At 41.2% G+C, this 23,255-nt stretch overlaps 1 protein-coding gene across 5 annotated transcripts in view; it reads right to left on the bottom strand.

Moving 5' to 3' along the window:
- Positions 1-23,255, bottom strand: part of LOC115138272 (brain-enriched guanylate kinase-associated protein-like) — a 59,418-nt gene that overhangs the window by 18,806 nt on the left and 17,357 nt on the right. The window contains exons 2-4 of one of the 5 annotated variants that reach the window (XM_029674951.2): positions 8,853-9,075; positions 2,797-2,958; positions 375-441 (exon numbers count right to left, since the gene is read on the bottom strand). In XM_029674951.2, coding sequence (XP_029530811.1) covers positions 375-441; positions 2,797-2,958; positions 8,853-8,923 — 300 coding nt within the window. In that variant the 5' untranslated portion in view covers positions 8,924-9,075. The remainder of the gene's footprint in view (positions 1-374; positions 442-2,796; positions 2,959-8,852; positions 9,076-23,255) is intronic. The other 4 variants (XM_029674950.2, XM_029674952.2, XM_029674954.2 and 1 more) reach the window with 4 other exon arrangements.

Genomic DNA, 23,255 nt, shown 5'->3' with positions numbered 1-23,255 from the left:
GAGGGTGAGCTGCTGTTTCTTCGTTTCTTCGTTGACACCAGTATAGACTATCAGAGGCAGACACAATGCTGTTTGGGAGTCTCGCAGCAAACTGCCGGGAACAATAGAGTTGTTTTTAGGTCATTTCACTGTACACCGGCTCAGTGGAGTCAAATGTGAAGGATGGCGTTACTTCAGTTCTGCTTGATTGAGCTTAACCGGCAGAACAAATCACAGTGTCAAAAGTGAAAACATTGTGTAGTATTGGAAGTGGGTGTCAGCGGAGTGTATGGCTGAAGCAGCGGAGTGTATGGCTGAAGCAGCGGAGTGTATGGCTGAAGCAGCGGAGTGTATGGCTGAAGCAGCGGAGTGTATGGCTGAAGCAGCAGTCTTACTGTCCTGTGCACCTTGTCCTCCAGGTCTTGATTGATCCTCTGCTGAGCTGCATAACTGCTCTGGATCCTGCAGGACAGGAAAGAGTACACATTGATGAAACATAGTCTCGAGTCTGAATATGCTTTCAAAACCAAATAATTAATTGCCCTTTAATTCAAGATGATGAATATGAAAATCCAAAAACAGTTATTTGAATTTCAAGATCATTCAATGGATATATCTGATTTACTGTACTATACTGAACAGTAATACTTTTTACATGTGAATCCTCACAATTGAAGCATGGAGAAACGCATTTCATGTGATGAAAGCAGAATTTTTTTTTTTTTAGGAGAGAAAAGGTGATGGAAAATGCAGAATCAAACCCATAGGACTTATGCATGACTCATGAATGAGCTGAGGATTTTGGCAACATTTCAGCACGGGTCGAGGTGCGTTTCCCAGCACAAAACACTGTCTGGTCGGCTTCCAAAACATTAGTGGGATTAATGGAATAAGCTGTTCTTTCACCTTCCATTAGTTAAATCATTACCCGCATTAGGCTACTATGGCTGTCAGCACACAGTGCTTTCTGCATGTTATTATCACTGGCCCCAGTCTCTTGGGGGTTTGGATACAAGCATTTGGAGATTCATTGTAAAAAATGTCTGTTATAGAAGAAGACTGTGCTTTAGAAGTGGATTTGGAGGTTATATTTCAGGCTGCTCAACAATGATTGAGCTCATAACACGTTCTATATATATTTCTTTGTTTCCTGTCAAGTTAAATTGTAGGCCAAAAAACATTTGGTATTGCAGGGAGAGACCGGGGACAATTGTAACACAGGTTACAGAATAAACAACTCCAATTAGAAGCCACTTAGAAAGGTGTTATTCAATGAGCCGATGGTTAGTGTCTTTACAAACATGACTATGAAGATTTTGAAATTCATGAATCAAGTGATTATTGATCTGTGGAACATTCTCCATATATCTAACATACAGTAGATATTTGTTATCAGTAAGATAAGGTATTTTGATGAATATAGTTCATGACAATAATATATTTTTCTTCTTACAAGCCTTTAATTAGTATACTTGGGGTTAGTTGTAACACAGTGTTACAACTTACCCCTTACCTAAAATGATATAGTATATAGACAAATTAAGATTTTTACATAAATGTTGGCAGTGCAACTAAGATTACACCTTAGAAAAAATAATGTTGAATGCTTATACAAAATATGTTTTTTAAATATAGCATGCCTAAAATATAAAATGACAATATTTTGTCAATTTAGTGTATTTTCATCCAAATATATCAGTTTCAAATCTTAACATTGTTGAATTACTACTCATTTGTACTATTAAAGATAATGTCCAATAAACTGTTTCAACTAACCCTGCTATTGGGGTTAATTGTAACATCGGGATTTTTTTCAGACTTAAGGCAGAACTGTGAAAAAGACACATTTAGCACAGTTCTCTGAATGTTACTTTTAGTTAGCAGACAAATGTACATTTTGAAATCTTTACATCAGTGTTAAAAGTACATTGATTTTTAAAACAACTCTAAAATATGTTTCAATTCTCCCGTCTCACCTTATTAATTGGGAATATCAATTACTTTAAGTCAGAAAATGTGACCTTTTTAATTAAAATAAACATTTTTCTTTGTCTCTGGTGAAAGGAAAAGCCACAGTACTTCTGTTGTAAATGACTTACATTTGAATTATTACTGGCTTTCGATCATCTTGCCCTGCAGTAACACAGATGATTCGGCTAATTATGGGTCGGACTGAAGACATTGATTAGTTGAATCAAGGTGTGTTCCTGCCTGCCAGACGACTCACCCTGAATTTAACTCCACTGCTCTATCGATCGCTACATACATTAAGTCTGAGACTGCCATCCTAGAAGTCGTTTGTCTGACTTCGAAATGAGGGGCATTGTACAAAACAAATTCATCAGCGATTGGATCGTCTCTAACAAATCTAACCAATCAGAGTATCAAAGTTCATAACTTCTTCATGTAGTAACCAATCGGTTTCTGGGACCAGCCAGAATGTGTTCGCATTATAGAAATTGTTGGGGAGGGAGAGAAATCCAGACTAATCTTGGAAGAAGAAAAATCAGTTGACCAGAGCAATGTGGAAGGGTAGCCAGGCAATGTTACTGCAGGGATAGGATCATAGACAATAGTTGTAGAACCCTGCATTAGATTATTCCCAATGCAGACTCAGTTTAATTAGTCGATTTGTAAATCCATTGACTCATTAGGTTGAAGTGAAAGATGGCATAGTCACGCTTTGTTAGACACAGGAGCTCTGGTAAGAGAATAAAGATGGCATAACGGGACTGACATGGAGTAACGGGAAGGACATGAGGTAAAGGAACTGACATGGTGTACCGGGACTGACGTCATGTAACAGGGCTGACATACCTGCGTAGTTTGTCAGTGAATTTCTCCAACTCTTCTTGGGCTCGACGGAGTTCCGTCTCCAGGTACTGACGGGTGGAGTCAAACTCAGACTCCACCATCTCTAGTTTGTGGGTGGTGTAGGACAGGCGCTTGTGAAAATCATCCTTGTGATCATGTAGAGAACTAGACAGGAAGTAGAGTGACGGGCAGACAGACAGGGTCAAAACAGCTCATGGTATCATGAGGTCTTCATTTAGGCTGTGCCCAAAACTGCTGAATAGTCTTTTAGGTAATTGAAGTGCATGATTAGACATAATGTACATTAGATATGAATGAACTAAACAACATTTCACAGTCATTTAGAAAAATAATATATTATTTATTATCTACGCATGTATCAATATACAATATGTAATCTACATATCAACTATCTTCTGAATTGTGACTAAATTCTCAAAAGGTACTAATTGTTCACAGTACTGTTGCATAACCTGAACACAGTCAGACTTCGATAAGAGCAAAAGAGAGAGGTATGAAATGGAGATTAAATCTAATTCAGCATGGTGTGAAAAGTCCCAGCCAAGGAAGGCCCGTGGGTATGTATTGATAGATGGAGGCTCGAGCGGTAATGATCTTCCATTGATAGCTACAGTGGGGAGAACAAGTATTTGATACACTGACGATTTTGCAGATTTTCCTACTTACAAAGCATGTAGAGATCTGTAATTTTTATCATAGGTACACATCAACTGTGAGAGACGGGATCTAAAACAAAAATCCAGAAAATCACATTGTATGATTGTTAAGTAATTAATTGGCATTTGATTGCATGACATAAGTATTTGATCACCTACCAACCAGTAAGAATTCCGGCTCTCACAGACCTGTTAGTTTTTCTTTAAGAAGCCCTCCTGTTCTCCACTCATTACCTGTATTAACTGCACCTGTTTGAACTCGTTACCTGTATAAAAGACACCTGTCACACACTCAATCAAACAGACTCCAACCTCTCCACAATGGCCGAGACCAGAGAAGGTGTAAGGACATCAGGGATAAAATTGTAGACCTGCACAAGGCTGGGATGGGCTACAGGACAATAGGCAAGCAGCTTGGTGAGAAGGCAACAACTGTTGGCGCAATTATTAGAAAATGGAAGAAGTTCAAGATGAAGGTCAATCACCCTCGGTCTGGGGCTCCATGCAAGATCTCACCTCATGGGGCATCAATGATCATGAGGAAAGTGAGGGATCAGCCCAGAACTACACGGCATGACCTGGTCAATGACCTGAAGAGAGCTGGGACCACAGTCTCAACGAAAACCATTAGTAACACACTACGCCGTCATGGATTAAAATCCTGCAGCGCACGCAAGGTCCCCCTGCTCAAGCCAGCGCATGTCCAGGCCCGTCTGAAGTTTGCCAATGACCATCTGGATGATCCAGAGGAGGAATGGGAGAAGGTGGTCTGATGAGACAAAAATAGAGCTTTTTGGTCTAAACTCCACTCGCTGTGTTTGGAGGAAGAAGAAGGATAAAGTACAACCCCAAGAACACCATCCCAACCGTGAAGCATGAGGTGGAGGTGGAAACATCATTCTTTGGGGATTTTCTTCTGCAAATGGGACAGGACGACTGCACCGTATTGAGGGGAGGGTGGATAGGGTCATGTATCGCGAGATCTTGGCCAACAACCTCCTTCCCTCAGTAAGAGCATTGAAGATGGGTCGTTGCTGGGTCTTCCAGCATGACAACGACCCGAAACACACAGCCAGGGCAACTAAGGAGTGGCTCCGTAAGAAGCATCTCAAGGTCCTGGAGTGGCCTAGCCAGTCTCTAGACCTGAACCCAATAGAAAATCTTTGGAGGGAGCTGAAAGTCCGTATTGCCCAGTGACAGCCCCGAAACCTGAAGGATCTGGAGAAGGTCTGTATGGAAGAGTGGGCCAAAATCCCTGTTGCAGTGTGTGCAAACCTGGTCAAGAACTACAGGAAACGTATGATCTCTGTAATTGCAAACAATGGTTTCTGTACCAAATATTAAGTTCTGCTTTTCTGATGTATCAAATACTTATGTCATGCAATAAAATGCTAATTAATTACTTAAAAATCATACAATGTGATTTTCTGGATTTTTGTTTTAGATTTAGTCTCTTACCGTTGAAGTGTACCTATGATAAAAATTACAGACCTCTACATGCTTTGTAAGTAGGAAAACCTGCAAAATCGGCAGTGTATCAAATACTTGTTCTCCACACTGTATAGGGAAGCAGGGCAGCTCACAATGTAATGGTGAGTCCCATTACACACATCTCCATGTCATCACTGGCAAACCAGAAAGAGATTCTGATTCTATCAAGATACAATGCCATAAGGGGTTTGTGGGAAGAGGGATATGACTGGGGTTGCTCAGTTGGTGAATAAGTTTGGTCTTATAAAGTACTGTATTATACAGGAGAATACTGACAACCTCTGGAGAGTTTCTCTAACGTGCAAACGTTTTTCTTTGGTAAATGATAGAGAGAATGTGTGCGTGAGTGCTTGCGTGTGTGTGAGAGAGAAAGATACACAGACAAAGACAAAGAGAGAGGCTGGAAATAAAGTAGGTCGGAAAGGGAGCGTAGAACAAGGAGCAGTTTGCTCTGGGGATTTAGAGGAGACTGATACAGCGCCTTGCAAAAGTATTCAGACCCCTTGGATTTTATTGTGTTACAAAGTAAATATAGTTGTTTGCTTAATTATTCAGTCCTTTTGTTTAGGCAAGCCTAAATGAGTTCATTTGTAAAATGTGGCTTAACAAATCACATAATAAGTTACATGAACTCACTTTGTGTGATTTTTTTTGTTTTGTTTTTACGACTAAACCTCTGTCTCCCATACATACGATATCTGTAAGGTCCCTCGGCCAAGTAAAGCAGGGCAGTGATTGGTAGATGGGTAACAATAACAAATCAGACAATTGGATATTTCATTAAGCATGGTCAAGTTAATAATTATGCTGTGGATGATGTATTAAACCACCCAGACACATCAAAGATACAGTCATCCTTCTGAACTTAGCTGCAGGACAGGAATGAAACTGCTCAGGAATGTTACCATGAGGCCATTGGTGATTTTAAAACTGCTACAGAATTCAATGGCTGTGATGGGAGAAAACTGATGGATTGATCAACAACATTGTAGTGACTTCACAGTAATGACCTAAATGACAGTGAAAAGAAGAATACGAATATAGAGAATAAATCTATTCAAAAACATGAAGAAGAAAGGAATAGGGTTTTTGGTCTACTTGCAAAGCCTTATGTTTGGGAAAAAACACAACACATCACCGAGTAACTGCCTCCTTATTTTCAAGCATGGAGATGGCTGCATCATGGTATGGGCATGCTTAACATCTGCAAACACTGCAGAGTTTTTCAGGATAAAAAGTAACGGGATAGAGCTAAGCACAGGCAAAATTCTAGAGAAAAACCTGCTTTGATCTGCTTTACAGCAGACTGGGAGAGGAATTTACCTTTCAGAAGGACACATCTACACCGGATACTTACCAAGAAGACAGTGAATGTTCCTGAGTGGCCAAGTAACAGTTTTGATTTAAATCTGCTTGAAAATCTATGGCAAGACATGAAAGTTGCGGTCTAGTCATATTCCTCAACATCTTGACAGAGCGTGAATAATTTTGAAAAGAATAAATGGCCAAAAATGGCACAATACAGGTGTGCAAAGCTCCTATAGACTTAACCAAGAAGACACAGCAGTAATCAATGCCAAAGGTATTTCTAACGTGCATTGACGCGGGGAGCTGAATACTTATGCAACTACTATATTTTAGTTATTACATTTGTATTCATCTTATATAAAAAAAAAACATGCTGTTTGACATATTTTGTGTAGATTGACCAAAAAAAAATACAATTAAATCAATTTTGATCCCACTTTGTAACAATAAAATGTGAAGAAATCCAAGGGGTCTGAATACTTTTGCAAGGCACTATAGATTCTGACTCCGAGACAGTACCCCTTTAGAGGTCCAATATCAAGCTGCCAGTGGCACACTGATCTCATGTCATAACAGTCCGAGGACAGCCCATTTTAAGGGACCATGTGACTTTCTCACAGCCTGGTTGGCTAGTGCAGAAACAGCTTGACAAGATTTTTATTTTAACTTTATTTAACTAGGCAAGTCAGTTAAGAACAAATTCTTATTTTCAATGACAGCCTAGGAACAGTGGGCGAACTGCCTTGTTCAGGGGCAGAACGACAGATTTTTTTTACCTTGTCAGCTCGGGGATTCAATCCTGCAACCTTTCGGTTACTAGTCCAACGCTCTAACCACTAGGCCACTTACTCACGGTACCAATTTCTCAGTCATTCTCAGTCATCAGTATTCTATTTAAACTTTTAGACATATAACCTTCAAAACCTGATGTAATTGTACAGTACCAGTCCAGGGTTTTTCTGATTTATTTTTCTATATTGTAGAATAATAGTGAAGACATCAAAACTATGAAATAACACATGGAATCATGTAGTAACCAAAAAAAGTGTTAAACAAATCAAAATATATTTAATATTAGAAATTCTTCCAAGTAGCCACCCTTTGCCTTGATAACAGGTTTGCACACTCTTGGCATTCTCTCAATCAGATTCACCTGGAATGCTATTTCCAACAGTCTTCGAGGAGTTCCCACATATGTTGAGCACTTGTTGGCTGCTTTTCCTTCACTCCGCGGTCCAACTCATCCCAAACATCGAAACTTGGGTTGAGGTCGGGTGATTGTGCAGTCTAGGTCATCTGATGCAGCACTCCATCGTGCTCCTTCTTGGTCAAATAGCCCTTACACAGCCCGGAGGTGTGTTGGGTCATTGTCCTGTTGAAAACAAATGGGATGGCGTATCGCTGCATAATGCTATGTATGCTACAGAGTCACCAGCAAAGCACCATCGCACCTCCTCCTCCATGCTTCACGGTGGGAACCACACATGCGGATATCATCCGTTCACCTACTCTGCGTCTCACAAAGACACGGCGGTTGGAACCAAAAATCTCAAAGGACAGTTTTCCTCCGATCTAATGTCCATAGCTCGTGTTTCTTGGCCCAACCAAGTCTCTTCGTCTTATTGGTGTCCTTTAGTAGTGGTTTCTTTGCAACAATGCGACCATGAAGGCCTGATTCAAGCAGTCTCCTCTGAACAGAGGATGTTGAGATGTGTCTCTGTTACTTGAACTCTGTGAAGCATTTATTTGGGCTGCATTCTGAGGTGCAGTTAACTCTAATGAAAATATCCTCTGAAGCAGAGGTAACTCTGGGTCTTCCTTTACTGTGGCGGTCCTCGAGAGCCAGTTTCATCATAGAGCTTGATGGTTTTTGTGACTGCATGTTCAAAGTTCTAGAAATGTTCTGTATTGACTGACCTTCATGTCTTAAAGTAATGTTGGACTGTAGTTTCTCTTTGCTAATTTGAGCTGTTCTTGCCATAATATGGACTTGGTATTTTACCAAATAGGGCTATCTTCTGTATACCACCCCTACCTTGTCACAACACAACTGATTGGCTCAAACACATTAAGGAAATAAATTCCACAAATGAACTTTTAACCAGGCACACCTATTAATTTAAATGCATTCCAGGTTACATGAAGCTGTTTGAGAGAATGCAACGAGTGTGCAAAGCTGTTATCGAGGCAAAGGGTGGCTATTTTAAGTATATTTTGATTTGTTTAACACTTTTTTGGTTACTGCATGATTACATATGTGTTATTTCATAGTTTTGATGTCTTGACTATTATTCTACAATGTAGAAAATAGTACAAATTCTGAAAAACCCTGGACTGGTACTGTATAATACATCCAGGTTTTGAAGGTTATATGTCTAAAAGTTTAAATAGAATACTGATGACTGAGAATGACTGACTGAGAAATTGGTACCGTGAGATGGTCGTACAGGTGGTGTATAGTTGAAAAGACATTTGGATTATTTTGGTAGTATTGAGACAAAATCTTTTGGAATGGGTTCTCCAATGAATATGATTGATTCACATGAAATCAATGGCATTTATAAGTCAAACCACCACTCTTACCTTCTTTTCTGATGCTTGCAACCATTTCTTTGGGCTTTGAGAGCTGTTTTCCCAATATATATCTTTTTCATATTTTTCGCTGTGCATTCACCTTCATTTCTTTTCTAGTTGCTGATGACGCTGATGCAGAGTGTGACCTCTATCACCAACCACTCGAGCTGTAAGTCTTGCCTGTAGAGTCAGGCAGCAAGCAGTTGTCTATCTAGGTTGACTGTTGATCCTGCTAACAGAGCACAGAAAAAACAGCTTTGCAGATTCAAGTGTACATGTAATACATTACTACTATGGTATGTGCTGTGAATTCATGCAATCATTTGCTCTTATTGAAAAAAAACTAATTCTTCATGGATATCAATGAACACATCATTAACTAAGATTTTCTCCAGTGACCCCAATATGTCACTTAATGAGCTCCCCTTTCATATCTCTCCATTTGTCCCATTTAAAGTACAGTAACTGTCCAGTGTTTACACAATTCTATGAAATATGACTTATAATTAATTACAATATGAGTGAAATACTTTTGGTCATGTAGTGTAATTAAACATTTTTGGAAGAGAAAGTATGTGGACACCTGCTTGTCGAACATCTCATTCCAAAATCATGGCCATTTGTTTTTATTATGGATCCCCATAAGCTACTTTTCCTGGGGTCCAGCAAAATTAGGGCAGTTTATACCATTTTAAAACATTACATTCACAGATTTGACAACACACTGTATGCCCTCAGGCCCCTACTCCACCACCACATATATCTTTTGGGGTGGCAGGTAGCCTAGTGGTTAGAGCGTTGGATTAGTAACCGAAAGGTTGCAAGATCGAATCCCCGAGCTGACAAGGTAAAATTCTGTTGTTCTGCCCCTGAACAAGGCAGTTAACCCACTGTTCCTAGGCCGTCATTGAAAATAAGAATTTGTTCTTAATAACTGACTTCCCTATTTAAATAAAGGTAAAATAAAAAATAAATAAAAATCTACAGTTTTGAAGGCTTGTTATCATGTGTCTGTGCCAATGTTTGTGTTGCTTCAAAGTTCTTGCTGTTCCATAAGGTGTTTTTTAATCTGTTTTTTAAAATCTAATTTTACTGTTTGCTCAAGTTACTTGATGTGGAGTAGAGTTCCATGTACTCATGGCTCTATGCAGTACTGTGTGCCTCCCATAGTCTGTTCTGGACTTGGGGACTGTGAAGAGACCTCTTGTGGCATGTCTTGTGGGGTATGCATGGGTGTCTGAGCAGTGTGCCAGTAGTTTAGACCAACAGCTGGGTGCATTCAACATGTCAATACCTCTCATAAATAAAATTAGTGATGAAGTAAATCTCTCCTCCACTTTTAGCCAGGAGAGATTGACATGCATATTATTTATATTAGCTCTCTGTGTACATCCAAGGGCCAGCTGTCCTGCCCTGTTCTGAGCCAATTGCAATTTTCCTTAGTCCTTTTTTTGTGTCACCTTACCACATGACTGAACAGTAGTCAAGGACAAAACTAGGGCCTGTAGGACCTGACTTGTTGATAGTGTTGTTCAGAAGGCAGAGCATCGCTTTATTATAGACAGACTTCTCCCCATTAAAACAAGTTTGGGAGACTGGTTATTGTTCGGAATTTCGGACGACTGACGTGCCCAAAGTAAACTGCCTGCTACTCAGGCCCAGAAGCTAGGATATGCATATAATGGTAGCATTGGATAGAAAACACTCTGAAGTTTCTACAACTGTTAAAATAATGTCTGTGAGTATAACAGAACTGATATGGCAGGCGAAAATCAGAGGAAAATCCATCCTGAATATTCTTTATTTGAGGTCACAGGACATTTCAGTGCTAGCCTATGACAAATACAAATATATAGGACCCAGCTTGCAGTTACTATGGCTTCCACTAGATGTCAACAGTCTTTAGAAAGGGTTTCAGGCTTGTTTTTTGAGAAATGAGCAAGTAGTTGGAAAAACTACAAGGTGTCTCTCATTAGAAAAGTAGTCTTGTTGGAGCGTGACTCTTCGTTATTTATCTTCCCTATTGAACATACTATTCTCCGTCTTTTAAATATGATAATTTATTTAGATATTAGAGTACCTGAGGATTAATTAGAAACATCGTTTGACTTGCTTGGACGAACTTTACCGGTAACTTTTTGGATTCGTTTGTATGCAAGTTGAACGAGTGGATTACTGATATCATTGGCGCCAACTAAACAGACTTTTTTTGGATATAAAGGAATTTATCGAACAAAACGTCCATTCATTGTGTAGCTGGGACCCTTGGGATTGCAAACAGAGGAAGATCTTCAAAGGTAAGTCATTTATTTAGTCGCTATTTGTGATTTTGTAACGCCTGTGCTGGTTGAAAAAGTATTTTGATGTGGGGAGCTGTCCTCAGATAATTGCATGGTATGCTTTCGCCGTAAAGCCTTTTTGAAATCTGACGATGTGGTTGGATTAACAAGAAGTTACGATTTTAAATGATGTATGACACTTGTATTTTCATGAATGTTTAATGTTACTATTTTTGTATTTTGAATTTCGTGTTCTGCAATTTCACCGGATGTTGTCGTAGGTGTCCCGCTAGCGATTCATGCGCCCAAACAGGGAGAAGGTCCCTCTTTGCTGCTATAACAGCCTCCACTCTTCGCAGAAGGGTTTCCACTAGATGTTGGAACATTGCTGTGGGGACTTGCTTCCATTCAGCCACAAGAGTATTAGTGAGGTTGGGCACTGATGTTGGGCGATTAGGCCTGGCTCTCAGTTGGCATTCCAATTAATTCCAAAGGTGTTCGATGGGGTTGAGGTCAGAGATCTGTGCAGCCCAGTCAACTTCTTCCACACCGATCTTAAATCAAATTTGATTTGTCACATGCAACGAATACAACAGTGAAATAAATGTTTACTTACAAGCCCTTAACCAACAATGCAGTTTTAAGAAAAATAACAGCTAGTTAAAGAGCAGCAGTAAAATAACAGTAGCGAGGCTATATATAGGGGGTACCGGTACAGAGTCAATGTGCGGGGGTACAGGTTAGTCGAGGTCATGTGGAACAATGCAAATAGTCTGGGTAGCCATTTGATTAGCTGTTCAGGAGTCTTATGGCTTGGGGGTAGAAGCTGTTAAAAAGCCTTTTGGACCTAGACTTGGCACTCCGGTACCGCTTGCCGTGCAGTAGCAGAGAGAACAGTCTATGACTAGGCTGGCTGGAGTCTTTGACAATGTATAGGGCCTTCCTCTGACACCGCCTGGTATAGAGGTCTTGGATGTCAGGAAGCTTTTCCCCAGTGATGTACTGGGCCGTACGCACTACCCTCTGTAGTGCCTTGCGGTCGGAGGCCAAGCAGTTGCAATACCAGGCGGTGATGCAACCTGTCAGGATGCTCTCGATGGTGGGGCTGTATAACTTTTTGAGGATCTGAGGACCCATGCCAAATCTTTTCAGTCTCCTGAGTGGGAATAGGCTTTGTCATGCCCTCTTTAAGACTGTCTTAATGTGTTTGGGCCATGATAGTTTGTTGGTGATGTGGACACCAAGGAACTTGAAGCGCTCAACCTGCTCCACTACAGCCCCGTCGAATGCTCAGTCCTCCTATTCCTGTAGTCCACAATTATCGCCTTGTCTTGATCATGTTGAGGGAGAGGTTGTTATCCTGGCACCACACAGCCAGATCTCTGACCTCCTCCCTATAGGCTGTCTCGTCATTGTCAGAGATCAGGCCTACCACTGTTGTGTTGTCGGAAAACTTAATGATGGTGGTGGAGTTGTGCCTGGTCATGCAGTCATGCGTGAACAGGGCGTACAGGAGGGGACTGAGCATGCACCCCTGAGGTGCCCCTGTGTTGAAGATCAGCATGGCAAATGTGTTGATACCTATCCGTACCACCTGGGGAGGCCCGTCAGGAAGTGCAGAATCCAGCTGCAGAGGGAGGTGTTTAGTCCCAGGGTCCTTAGCTTTGTAATGAGCTTTGGTGTTGAACGCTGAGCTGTAGTCAATGAATAGCTTTCTCACATCGGTGTTCCTTTTGTCCAGGTTGCATCATCTGTGGATCTGTCGGGGCATTATGCAAGTTGAAGTGGGTCTAGAGTTTCTGGGATAATGGTGTTGATGTGAGCCATGACCAGTTTTTCAAAGCACTTCATGGCTACTGATGTGAGTGCTACGGGTCGATAGTTATTTAGACAGGTTACCTTAGAGTTATTGGGCACAAGGAGTATGGTGGTCTGCTTGAAACATGTTGTTAGTACAGACTCAGACAGGGTGAGGTTGAAAATGTCAGTGAAGACACTTGCCTGTTGGTCAGCGCATGCTCGGAGTACACGTCCTGGTAATCCGTCTGGCCCAGGGGCCTTGTGAATGTTGACCAGTTTTTAAAGGTCTTACTCACATCAGCTACGGAGAGCTTGACCACACAGTCGTTCGGAACCTCGAAGCGAGCATAGAAGTAATTTAGCTCATCTGGTAGGCTTGTGTCCCTGGGCAGCTTGCAGCTGGGCTTCCCTTTGTAGTCTAATAGTTTGCAAGCCCTGCCACATCCGACGAGCATCGTAGCTGATGCAGTACGGTTCAATCTTAGTCCTGTATTGACGCTTGCCTGTTTGATGGTTCGTCTGAGAGCAAAGCGGGATTTCTTATAAGCGTCCGGGTTAGAGTCCCGCCTCTTGAAACCGGCAGCTCTACCCTTTAGCTCAGTGCGGATGTTCCCTGTAATTCATGGCTTCTGGTTGGGGTATGTACGTACGTTCACTGTGGGGACGACGTCAATAATGCACTTATTGATGAAGCCAGTCACTGATGTGATTTACTCCTCAATGCCACCGGAAGAATCACGAAACATATTCCAGTATGTGCTAGCAAAACAGTCCTGTAGCTTAGCATCTGACACCTTCTTTATTGACCGAGTCACTGGTGCTTCAGTTTTTGCTTGTTTTTTTATTTTATCTTTATTTAACTAGTCCGTTAGGAACAAATTCTTATTTTCAATGACGGCCTAGGAACAGTGGGTTAACTGCCTGTTCAGGGGCAGAACGACAGATTTGTACCTTGTCAGCTCGGGGGTTTGAACTTGCAACCTTCCGGTTGCTAGTCTAACGCTCTAACCACTAGGCTACCCTGCCACCGGATAGGATAGAATTATGTTCAGATTTGCCAAATGGAGGGTGAGGGAGAGCTTTGTGTGCACGTCTGTGTATGGATTAAAGGTGGTCGAGAGTTTATTTTCCTCTGGTTGCACATTTAACATGCTGGTAGAAATGAAGTAAAACTGATTTAAGTTTCCCTGCATTAAAGTCCCCGGCCACTAGGAGAGCCGCCTCTGGATGAGCGTTTTCATGTTTGCTTATGGCCTTATACAGCTCATTGAGTGCACACTTAGTGCCAGCATCGGTTTGTGGTGGTAAATAGACGGCTACAAAAAATATAGATGAAAACTATCTTGGTAAATAGTTTGGTCTATAGCTTATCATGAGATACTCTACCTCAGGCTAACAAAACCTTTAGACTTCCTTCATTTTAGATTTTGTGCACCAGCTGTCGTTTACAACAACAACAAAAAACAGATCGCCACCCCTTGTCTTACCGGAGGCAGCTTTTCTATCCTGCCGATGCAGTGTAAACCCCACCAGCTGTATTTTTCCCACGTTGTCGTTCTGCCACAACTCGGTGAAACATAAGATATTCGTTTTTAATTCCCGTTGGTAAGATATTCGTGATCATAGCTCGTCTATTTTGTTATCCAATGATTGTACTTTGGCTAATAGGACTGATGGTAGAGGCAGATTACTCACTCTGTCGGATCCTTACAAGGCACCCCGACATATGTCCCCGATATCTCCGTCTCTTTCTCCTGGGAATGACAGGGATGTGGGCCTTGTCGGGTGTCTGAAGTAAATCCTTTTCGTCCGACTCCGTTAAAGAAAAAATCTTTGTCCAGTACTAGGTGAGTCATTCTGTCCTGATATCCAGAAGCTCTTTTCGGTTTTAAGAGACAGTGGCAGAAACATTATGTACAAAATAAGTTACAAATAACATGAAAAAACATGCACAATTGGTTAAGAGCCCATAAAATGGCAGCCATCTCCTTCGGCGCCATTCAAGGAAATCTCGACAAACCATTTATGTATAGACCTTGCTTTGTGCATGGGGCATTATCATGCTGAAACATGTTCCTTCCCCAAACTGTTGCCAGAATGTCATTGTATGCTATAGCGTTAATTTTTCCCTTCACTGGAACTAAGGGGCCTAGCCCGAACCGTGAACAACAGCCCCAGACCATTATTTCTCCTCCACCAAACTTTACAGGTAGTGTTCCCCTGGCGTCCGCCAAACCCAGATTAGTCCGTCGGACTACCAGATGGTGAAGCATGATTCATCACTCCAGAGAACGCGTTTCCACTGCTCCAGAGTCCAATGGCTTTACACCATTCCAGCCGACACTTGGCATTGCACATGGTGATCTTAGGCTTGTGTGCGGCTGCTCGGCCATGGAAACCATTTCATGAAGCTCACAGTGAACAGTTATTGTGCTGACGTTGCTTCCAGAGGCAGTTTGGAATTCAGTAGTGAGTGTTGCAACCGAAGACAGACAATTTTTACTTTGCATTTAGGCTCAAAAGTGTATTCCTTTTGCTTTTTAAAGTATTACTTCAGTGCATTCAAGAAGCATGTTTTGGAATAGTTTTATTCTGTATATTTGTCTCCTTTTCACTCAGTCATTTAGGTCATTATTGTAGTCACTACAATGTTGTTGATCTCGCCACAGTTTTCTCCCATCAGAGCCATTGACCTCTATGTAGCTGTTTTAAAATCACTTATGACCTCATGGTGACATCTCTAAGTGGTTTCCTTCCTGTCCTGCAGCTCAGAAGGAAACCTTCGTTTTTTTATGTGTCTGGGAGGTTTAATAATTATGCTGTGGATGATGCATTAACTTGACAATGCTTAACATTTGTCAGTGGAGGAGCTTGAAGAAGATGCCTAGCTAGCGTTGCTAACCTTGTCACAGTGCCCCCTGGGAGTCGTAGGTAAAAGGTCTGGTTGGCTAACTGTGAGATGGAGCTGAATCACAATAGCGACAGGCTGCTGCTTTCCTAATATTTTTACTTTATTTATGGCTAATGTTGGCAGTGTTGACTGCATGATTTACGATATGATACTAAGATAGGAAAAAGAGGAGCTTGAAGGGTGGGAGGTGATCAGACATCTCATATCCACTGATTTCTCCAACACTGACTTTCTTAACACTGATTTCTCCAACACTAATTTATCCAACACTAATCTAACACATTTTCTCCATAACTGATTCACTTAACACTGATTTTCTCTCCTTCAAACTCAAAGGAGACCGTGATGAATCTGTACCAACTCTAATTCCCCACAGAGTTCAGACACATCTTTAGCAATTGGCTCCTAAACATCCTCTAAAATGAAAGAGAAACTTCAGGCTGTCAATAATTCACTATGACAACAGTTGCAAGGGATTAGAGGCCTTTATGTGCAGGCTTGTCCTCACTCCAGGGATCTCGCCTATGCCGAGTGATTAGTCAAAAGGAACGTTTCACCTTTGCATGCTTTGACAGTTATTACAGAAAAACTCTCCACTCTCAATGATCGCTTTTAAAGTGGTTGAGAGCATAAACGAATTTGAAATACTAAACAAACTTTCAATCCCATTAATCCCACAACAAACTCTTTTAGATGAACACTTCAAGTGTCAATTTGTGACTCCACAGAGTATTCAACATCATTCAGATAGCATCTTATTGAGAGGATGGCACAAACAAAATAGGCAGAGATACTGTCAATGTCTAGCAATTTACCCTATAAACGATCCAGCTACAGGCACCCATTAACCTGATAAAAACATGACAATGAAGTTATACATATCTGTGGGGAAGCGTTATCACTGTGCTTTAAGAGCCAAAGCCTCAATGTAAATACCGAAAGAGCTGCAGTAACACTTCATCGGGGCCTTGCAGAACAGAGTTGCTGTACTACAGCGAGGCAGCAAAATGAATGTTCGTCGCCTGTCTCTTTCGCTCCAAAGACACCACTATTTTTTTATTTTATTTTTTAAATCTCCCTTTCACACTGCCTGCTAGAAAACAAAAAGGAGCCGGGATACACACTGAACACGGTCGCTAGCTGTGGTCTTCTCTCTAACCCGCAGAGAAAAGTTGCTGGAGTGAGGAATTGTGCCTGTGGCTAGCCGCCCCCCTCTTTACTATCCGGTACTATTGTTACTCCCTCCCTGTGTGTATGACATTGGACCTGTAATCGAATACCTCAGGGGAGTTAAGAGAGGACTGGGCCTACGACATAAGACACTTCTGATGCTGGAGGATGTAAACGAACACAAGGTATGTCTTCCACAGTCTTCAAAGGGCCCATGTTTGCAGCCTAGTCGTACTCCTGAATACATGTGCTACTCAACAAACAAACCCTGAACAAAATATTTGTTCAATTGTCATACATTCTAATTTCCCACCCTCCACAGCACAGTAAACACATTTTCACACAACACCTTTGAGCATTCCTTCCCCTCAGAGAAAGGGGAAGATAAATGATCCTTAATTCGGCTGAACATGCGCTAAAGGTCACTGCAATGCGACATCCATCTTTAGTGTGGTGCCTAGTGCCAGCGTCAGGAGGCTATTTAGTGCCTTTGAGTCATGGATGGTAAGATAGAGATACCTCCGAGATACATTACTTTATGAGCTAATGGAGGTCTGCAATTTTAATTACTACAATGTAATGTGATCACTCCTTATAGGCTAGACTGTGTGGACCTTTCAGGGAAAACAGCATGGTCTGTTAAAGTTTTAATCAAGGAACCAGATCCACCACGCAATAACTACAAAATGCACTGGAGGAGTAGCCGTTCCACTTTACATTATATAGTATAACAGTTGTCGGTACTAGGTTATAATTTGTACTTACATTGTAAATGTACCTATGAGAACAAACCAACTGGTGTAAATCCATGCAAAAAGTATGCATTGTATAAAAAAGTGAAAACTGGCTGTACGAATGGCAAGAATTTAAAAACAGTTTGGTCCAACTTTTTTCCTATTTTCTGTGGGCAAAACACAGCAATTGATTCTGAACACTCCAGGAAGCTTCTCCTATGTAATCCTCAGTGTGCGCCACCAAAGGCGATAAGGGCAAGCCAATGGTAACGGGATTGACTGAGACTCAGATTTGTCACCTTTTAAAATGTATGCCAAACAAAAACGAATTATTTCCTCTAGGATTTTGCTTATGCTTAGCTCCATTCTGTTTCTTTTTTTATCCTGAAAATCTCCCCAGTCCTTAATGATTATAAGCATACCTATAACATGATGCAGCCACCACTATGTTTGAAAATATAAAAAGTGGTACTCAGTAATGTGTCGTATTGGATTTGCCACAAACATAACACTGTGTATTCAGGACAAAAAGTAAATTGCTTTGCCACATTTTTCCAATATTACTTTAAACAGGATGCATGTTTTGGAATATTTGTATTCTGTACAGGCTCCCTTCTTTTCACTCAGTCAATTTAGTAATGTGGAGTAACTACAATGTTGTTAATCGATCCTGAGGATGTAGTGATCACAATATAGTAGTCATATATAGGAAAAGTTCCAAAGGCTGGGCCTAATATAGTGTATAAGAGGTCATACAATACGTTTTGTAGTGATTCTTATGTTAATAATGTAAATAATATTTGCTGGTCTGTGGTGTGTAATGAGGAGTAACCAGATGCTGCACTTGACACATTTATGAAATTGCTTATTCCAGTTACTAATAAGCATGCACACGTTAAGAAAATGACAGTAGAAACTGTTCAATCCACTTGGATTGATGAGGAATTTAAAAAAAATGTATGCTTGAGGGATGAGGCAAAATGTATGGCAAAGTCTGGCAGCCCAATCGATTGGCAAACATACTGCAAATTAAGAAATCATGTGACTAAACTAAATCAAAATAAACTATACTATGAACCAAAAATAAATTATATAAAGAACAATAATAATAGTAAAAAGCTTTGGAGCATCTTAAATGATATTTTCAGAAAAAAGGCAAACTCTGCTCCATCATTCATTGAAGCAGATGGCTCATTTATCAAAAAAAAACACTGATATTGCCAACTACTTTAATGACTTTTTCATTGGCAATATAAGCAAACTTTGGCATGACATGCCAGCAACAAATGCTGACACGACATATCCAAGTATATCTGACCAAATTATGAAAGACAGGCATTGTACTTTAGAATTACAGTTGAAGTCAGAGGTTTACATACACCTTAGCCAAATACATTTAAACTCTGTTTTTCACAATTCCTGACATTTAATCCCAGTAAAAAGTCCCTGTTTTAGGTCCGTTGGGATCACCACTTTATTTTAAGAATGTGAAATGTCAGAATAATATTAGAGGTCTACAATTATTTTCTGAGGTCTTGGCTGATTTATTTGAGTTTGAAGGTAGGCCTTGAAATATTTCCACAGGTACACCACCAATTGACTTAAATGATGTAAATTAGCCCATCAGAAGCTTCTAAAGCCATTACAACATTTTCTGGAATTTTCCAAGCTGTTTAAAGGAACAGTCAATTTAGTGTATGTAAATTTCTGACCCACTGGAATTCTGATAGTGAAATATTCTGTCTGTAAACAATTGTTGGAAAAATGACTTGTGTCATGCACAATGTAGATGTTCTAACCGACTTGCCAAGTTTGAGAAATTTGCGGAGTGGATGAAAAACGAGTTAATGACTCCAACATAAGTTTATGTAAACTTCTGACTTCAACTGTACGTAAAATGAGTGTGTAAGAGGTGAAAAAAATATTGTTGTCTATCAACAATGACAAGCCACCAGGGTCTGACAATCTGGAATGAAAATTACTGAGGATAATAGTGGACGATATTGCCTCTCCTATTTGCCATATCTTCAATTTAAGCCCACTAGAAAGTGTGTGTCACACCCTGACCTTAGAGAGCTTTTAATGTCTCTATTTTGGTTTGGTCAGGGTGTGATTTGGGTGGGCATTCTATGTTCATTTTTCTATGTTTTGTATTTCTTTGTTTTGGCTGGGTTATGGTTCTCAAACGGGGACAGCTGTCTATCGTTGCCTCTGATTGGGAACCATACATAGGCAGCTCTTTTTCCCACCTGTCTTTGTGGGTAGTTAACTTTGTTTGTGGCACTAATGCCCTGTAAGCTTCACGGTTGTTTTTTTGTTTGTTGTTTTGTTGGTGTCATTTTTATAATAAAGGAAAATGTACGCTCACCATGCTGCACCTTGGTCCACTTCTTTCAACAGCCGTGACAGAACTACCCACCACCAAAGGACCAAGCAGCGTGGTAAAGAGGACTCCTGGACATGGGAAGAGATCCTGGACGGTAAGGGACCCTGGAGGCAGGCTGGGGAGTATCGCTGTCTAAGGGAGGAGGTAAAGGCAGCAATGGAGGAGCGGCGGCGATATGAGAAGGCTAACCATCGAAGCAGGCACGAGAGGCAGGGGGGACACACGGGGTGTGCTTACCGTGGGGAGCATGTGACTGGTCAGGCACCGTGTTATGGGGTGATGCTCACGGTGTCTCGGTTGAGCATTCACAGGCCAATGTGCTCTCTGCCAGCGTCCCGCATTTGCCGGGTGGAAGTGGGCAGGATTATACCCTGATGAAGACCGCTTGCCTGTCGAAACGTTAGATACTATATTTTTGCATCTGAGCTTCTAGAGTGTGCGGCTCTCCTTTATTTTCAAGTTTTCTATTCCGCTAGACAGCACCTCGCCTAAATAGGTGTGCATTTATTTTTCTTCTATGAAGTGGGCATCCAACCATAACTGGTTGTGCCAGCTCTGCGCTCGAGTCTGCCAGTGCGACTTCATGGCCCTGTGTATCCGAGGCCCGCCCCACACACCAGGCCTCCGGTGTGTCTCTCCAGCCCGGTGAGTCCTGTGCCTGTGCCCAGAACAAAGCCTCCAGTGATGATCCATGGCACGAAGCCTCCAATGATGGTCCATGGCAAGAAGCCTCCAGTGATGATCCATGGCACGAAGCCTCCAGTGATGATCCATGGCACGAAGCCTCCAGGGAGGAGTCATGGCACTAAGCCTCCAGAGACGGCCTCCAGTCCCGAGCCTCCAGAGACGGCCTCCTGAGACGGTGTCTATGTATGTGGATACTCAACACTATACACGTCAGATACTACAGCAACTGAAATAACTGCAACACTTAACAAAGAGCTGCAGTTAGTTTCAGAATGGGTTGCAAGGAATAAGTTAGTCCTAAATAGTTACAAAACTAAAAGCATTGTAATTTGGGACAAATTATTCACTAAACTACATCTCGTAATGAATAATGTAGAAATTGAGCAAGTTGAGGTGACCCTGGATTGTAAACTGTCGTCTTCAAAACAAATTGATACAACAGTAGCTAAGATGGGGAGAAGTCTGTCCATAATAAAGCGCTACTCTGCCTAACAACACTATCAAGAAGGCAGGTCCTACAGGCTTTAGTTTTGTCGCTTCTAGACTACTCTTGTGAGGTCAGGTGCCACAAAGAAGGAAAGAGAACTTTCTTCTGAAACTAGTCAGTCTATTCTTGTTCTGAGAAATGAAGGCTATTCCATGCGAGAAATTGCCAAGAAACTGAAGATCTGGTACAACGATGTGTACTACTTCCTTCACAGAACAGAGCAAACTGGCCTTAACCAGAATAGAAATAGGAGTGGGAGGTCCCGGTGCACAACTGAGCAAGAGGACAAGTACATCAGAGTGTCTAGTTTGAGAAAAAGACGCCTCACAAGTCCTTAACTGACAGCTTCATTAAATAGTAACCGCAAAACACCAGTCTCAATGTCAACATTGACCGATGACTGGCACACATACACAATGTCTCAACTTCTTCAGAGCGCAACGTATGTTTGCAGTTTTCGAAAACTGTCGATCGCGAAACTGAAACCTGAACAAAATAACTCCGTTTAAAAGCTGACAGTGTTTTATATACTTTTATTTTATTTTGAATCCTGCGGCTCTGTTGGGCATAATTGCTGTGAGCGCTGCTATCTGTCCCGGGATCCTGACAGATTCTGTATAGGGAGAGAAACGCGAAAGCCCAGCTAGCCTAAACGCTGACACTACACATCCAAGTATATCAGCCCAAATTATGAAAGACAAGAATTGTACTTTTGAATTCCATAAAGTCAGTGTGGAAGGTGAAACAAATGTTGTCTATCAACAATGACAAGCCTCCGGGGTCGGATAATCTGGATGGAAAATTACAGAGGATTATAGCAGAAAATCTTGCCACATCTTCAATTTAAGCCTACTAGAGAGTGTGTGCCCTCAGGCCTGGAGGGAAGCTAAAGTCATTCTGCTACCCAAGAATAGTAAAGCCCCCTTTACTGGCTCAAATAGCCGACCAATCAGCCTGTAACCACCAACCCTTAGTAAACAAAAAATTGTGTTTGACCAGATACAATGCTATTTCACAGTAAACAAATTGACAACATAATTTCAGCATACAAGGACACTTAACAAGCACAGCATTTATACAAATGACTGATGATTGGCAGATAGAAATGGATGATAAAATGATTGTAGGGGCTGTCTTGTTAGACTTCAGTGCAGCTTTTGACATTATCGATCATAGTCTGCTGCTGGAAAAACGTATGTGTTATGGCTTCACACCCCCTGCTATAATGATTAAGAGTTACTTGTCTAACAGAACAGGGGGTGTTCTTTAACTTCTCTAGGGTAAGGGGCAGAATTCTGAATTTTGGATGAAGAGCATGCCCAAATTAAACTGCCTGCTACTTGGGCCCAGAAGATATGATATGCATATAACTGGTAGATTTGGATAGAAAACACTCTAAAGTTTCCTAAACTGTTAAAATAGTGTCTGTGAATATAACAGAACTGATTTGGCAGGAGAAAACCTGGAAGAACCAGGAAGTAGGTTCTTCTTGGTTTTCTATTCAATGCCATTACAGTATCCATTGACTTAGGACTCAAATTGCCGTTCCTATGCCTTCCCTAGATGTCAACAGTCTTTAGAAATGGTTTCAGGCTTGTATTCTGAAAAATGAGGGAGTAAGAGCAGTCTGAATGAGTGGACCCTGCCGTGTCACAGAGCTTTTTCAATGCGCGCGACCGACGACGTTATTGTCCGGTGGAAATATGATTGATTATTTAGGCTAAAAACAACCTGAGGGTTGAATATAAACATCGTTTGACATGTTTCTATGAACTTTCCAGATACATTTTGGATTTTTTTGTCTGCCTGTTTTGACTGCGTTTGAGCCTGTGGATTATTGAAGAAAACGCGCAAACAAAATGGAGGTTTTTGGATATAAAGAGATTTTATCGAACAAAAGGAACATTTATTGAGTAAATTAATGTCTTCTGAGTGCAACCATATGAAGATCATCAAAG

Source organism: Oncorhynchus nerka, linkage group LG12 (genome assembly GCF_034236695.1).
Source record: "Oncorhynchus nerka isolate Pitt River linkage group LG12, Oner_Uvic_2.0, whole genome shotgun sequence".
NCBI classification, from domain to species: Eukaryota; Metazoa; Chordata; class Actinopteri; order Salmoniformes; family Salmonidae; genus Oncorhynchus; species Oncorhynchus nerka.
This window is presented reverse-complemented; position numbering and strand designations above follow the sequence as displayed.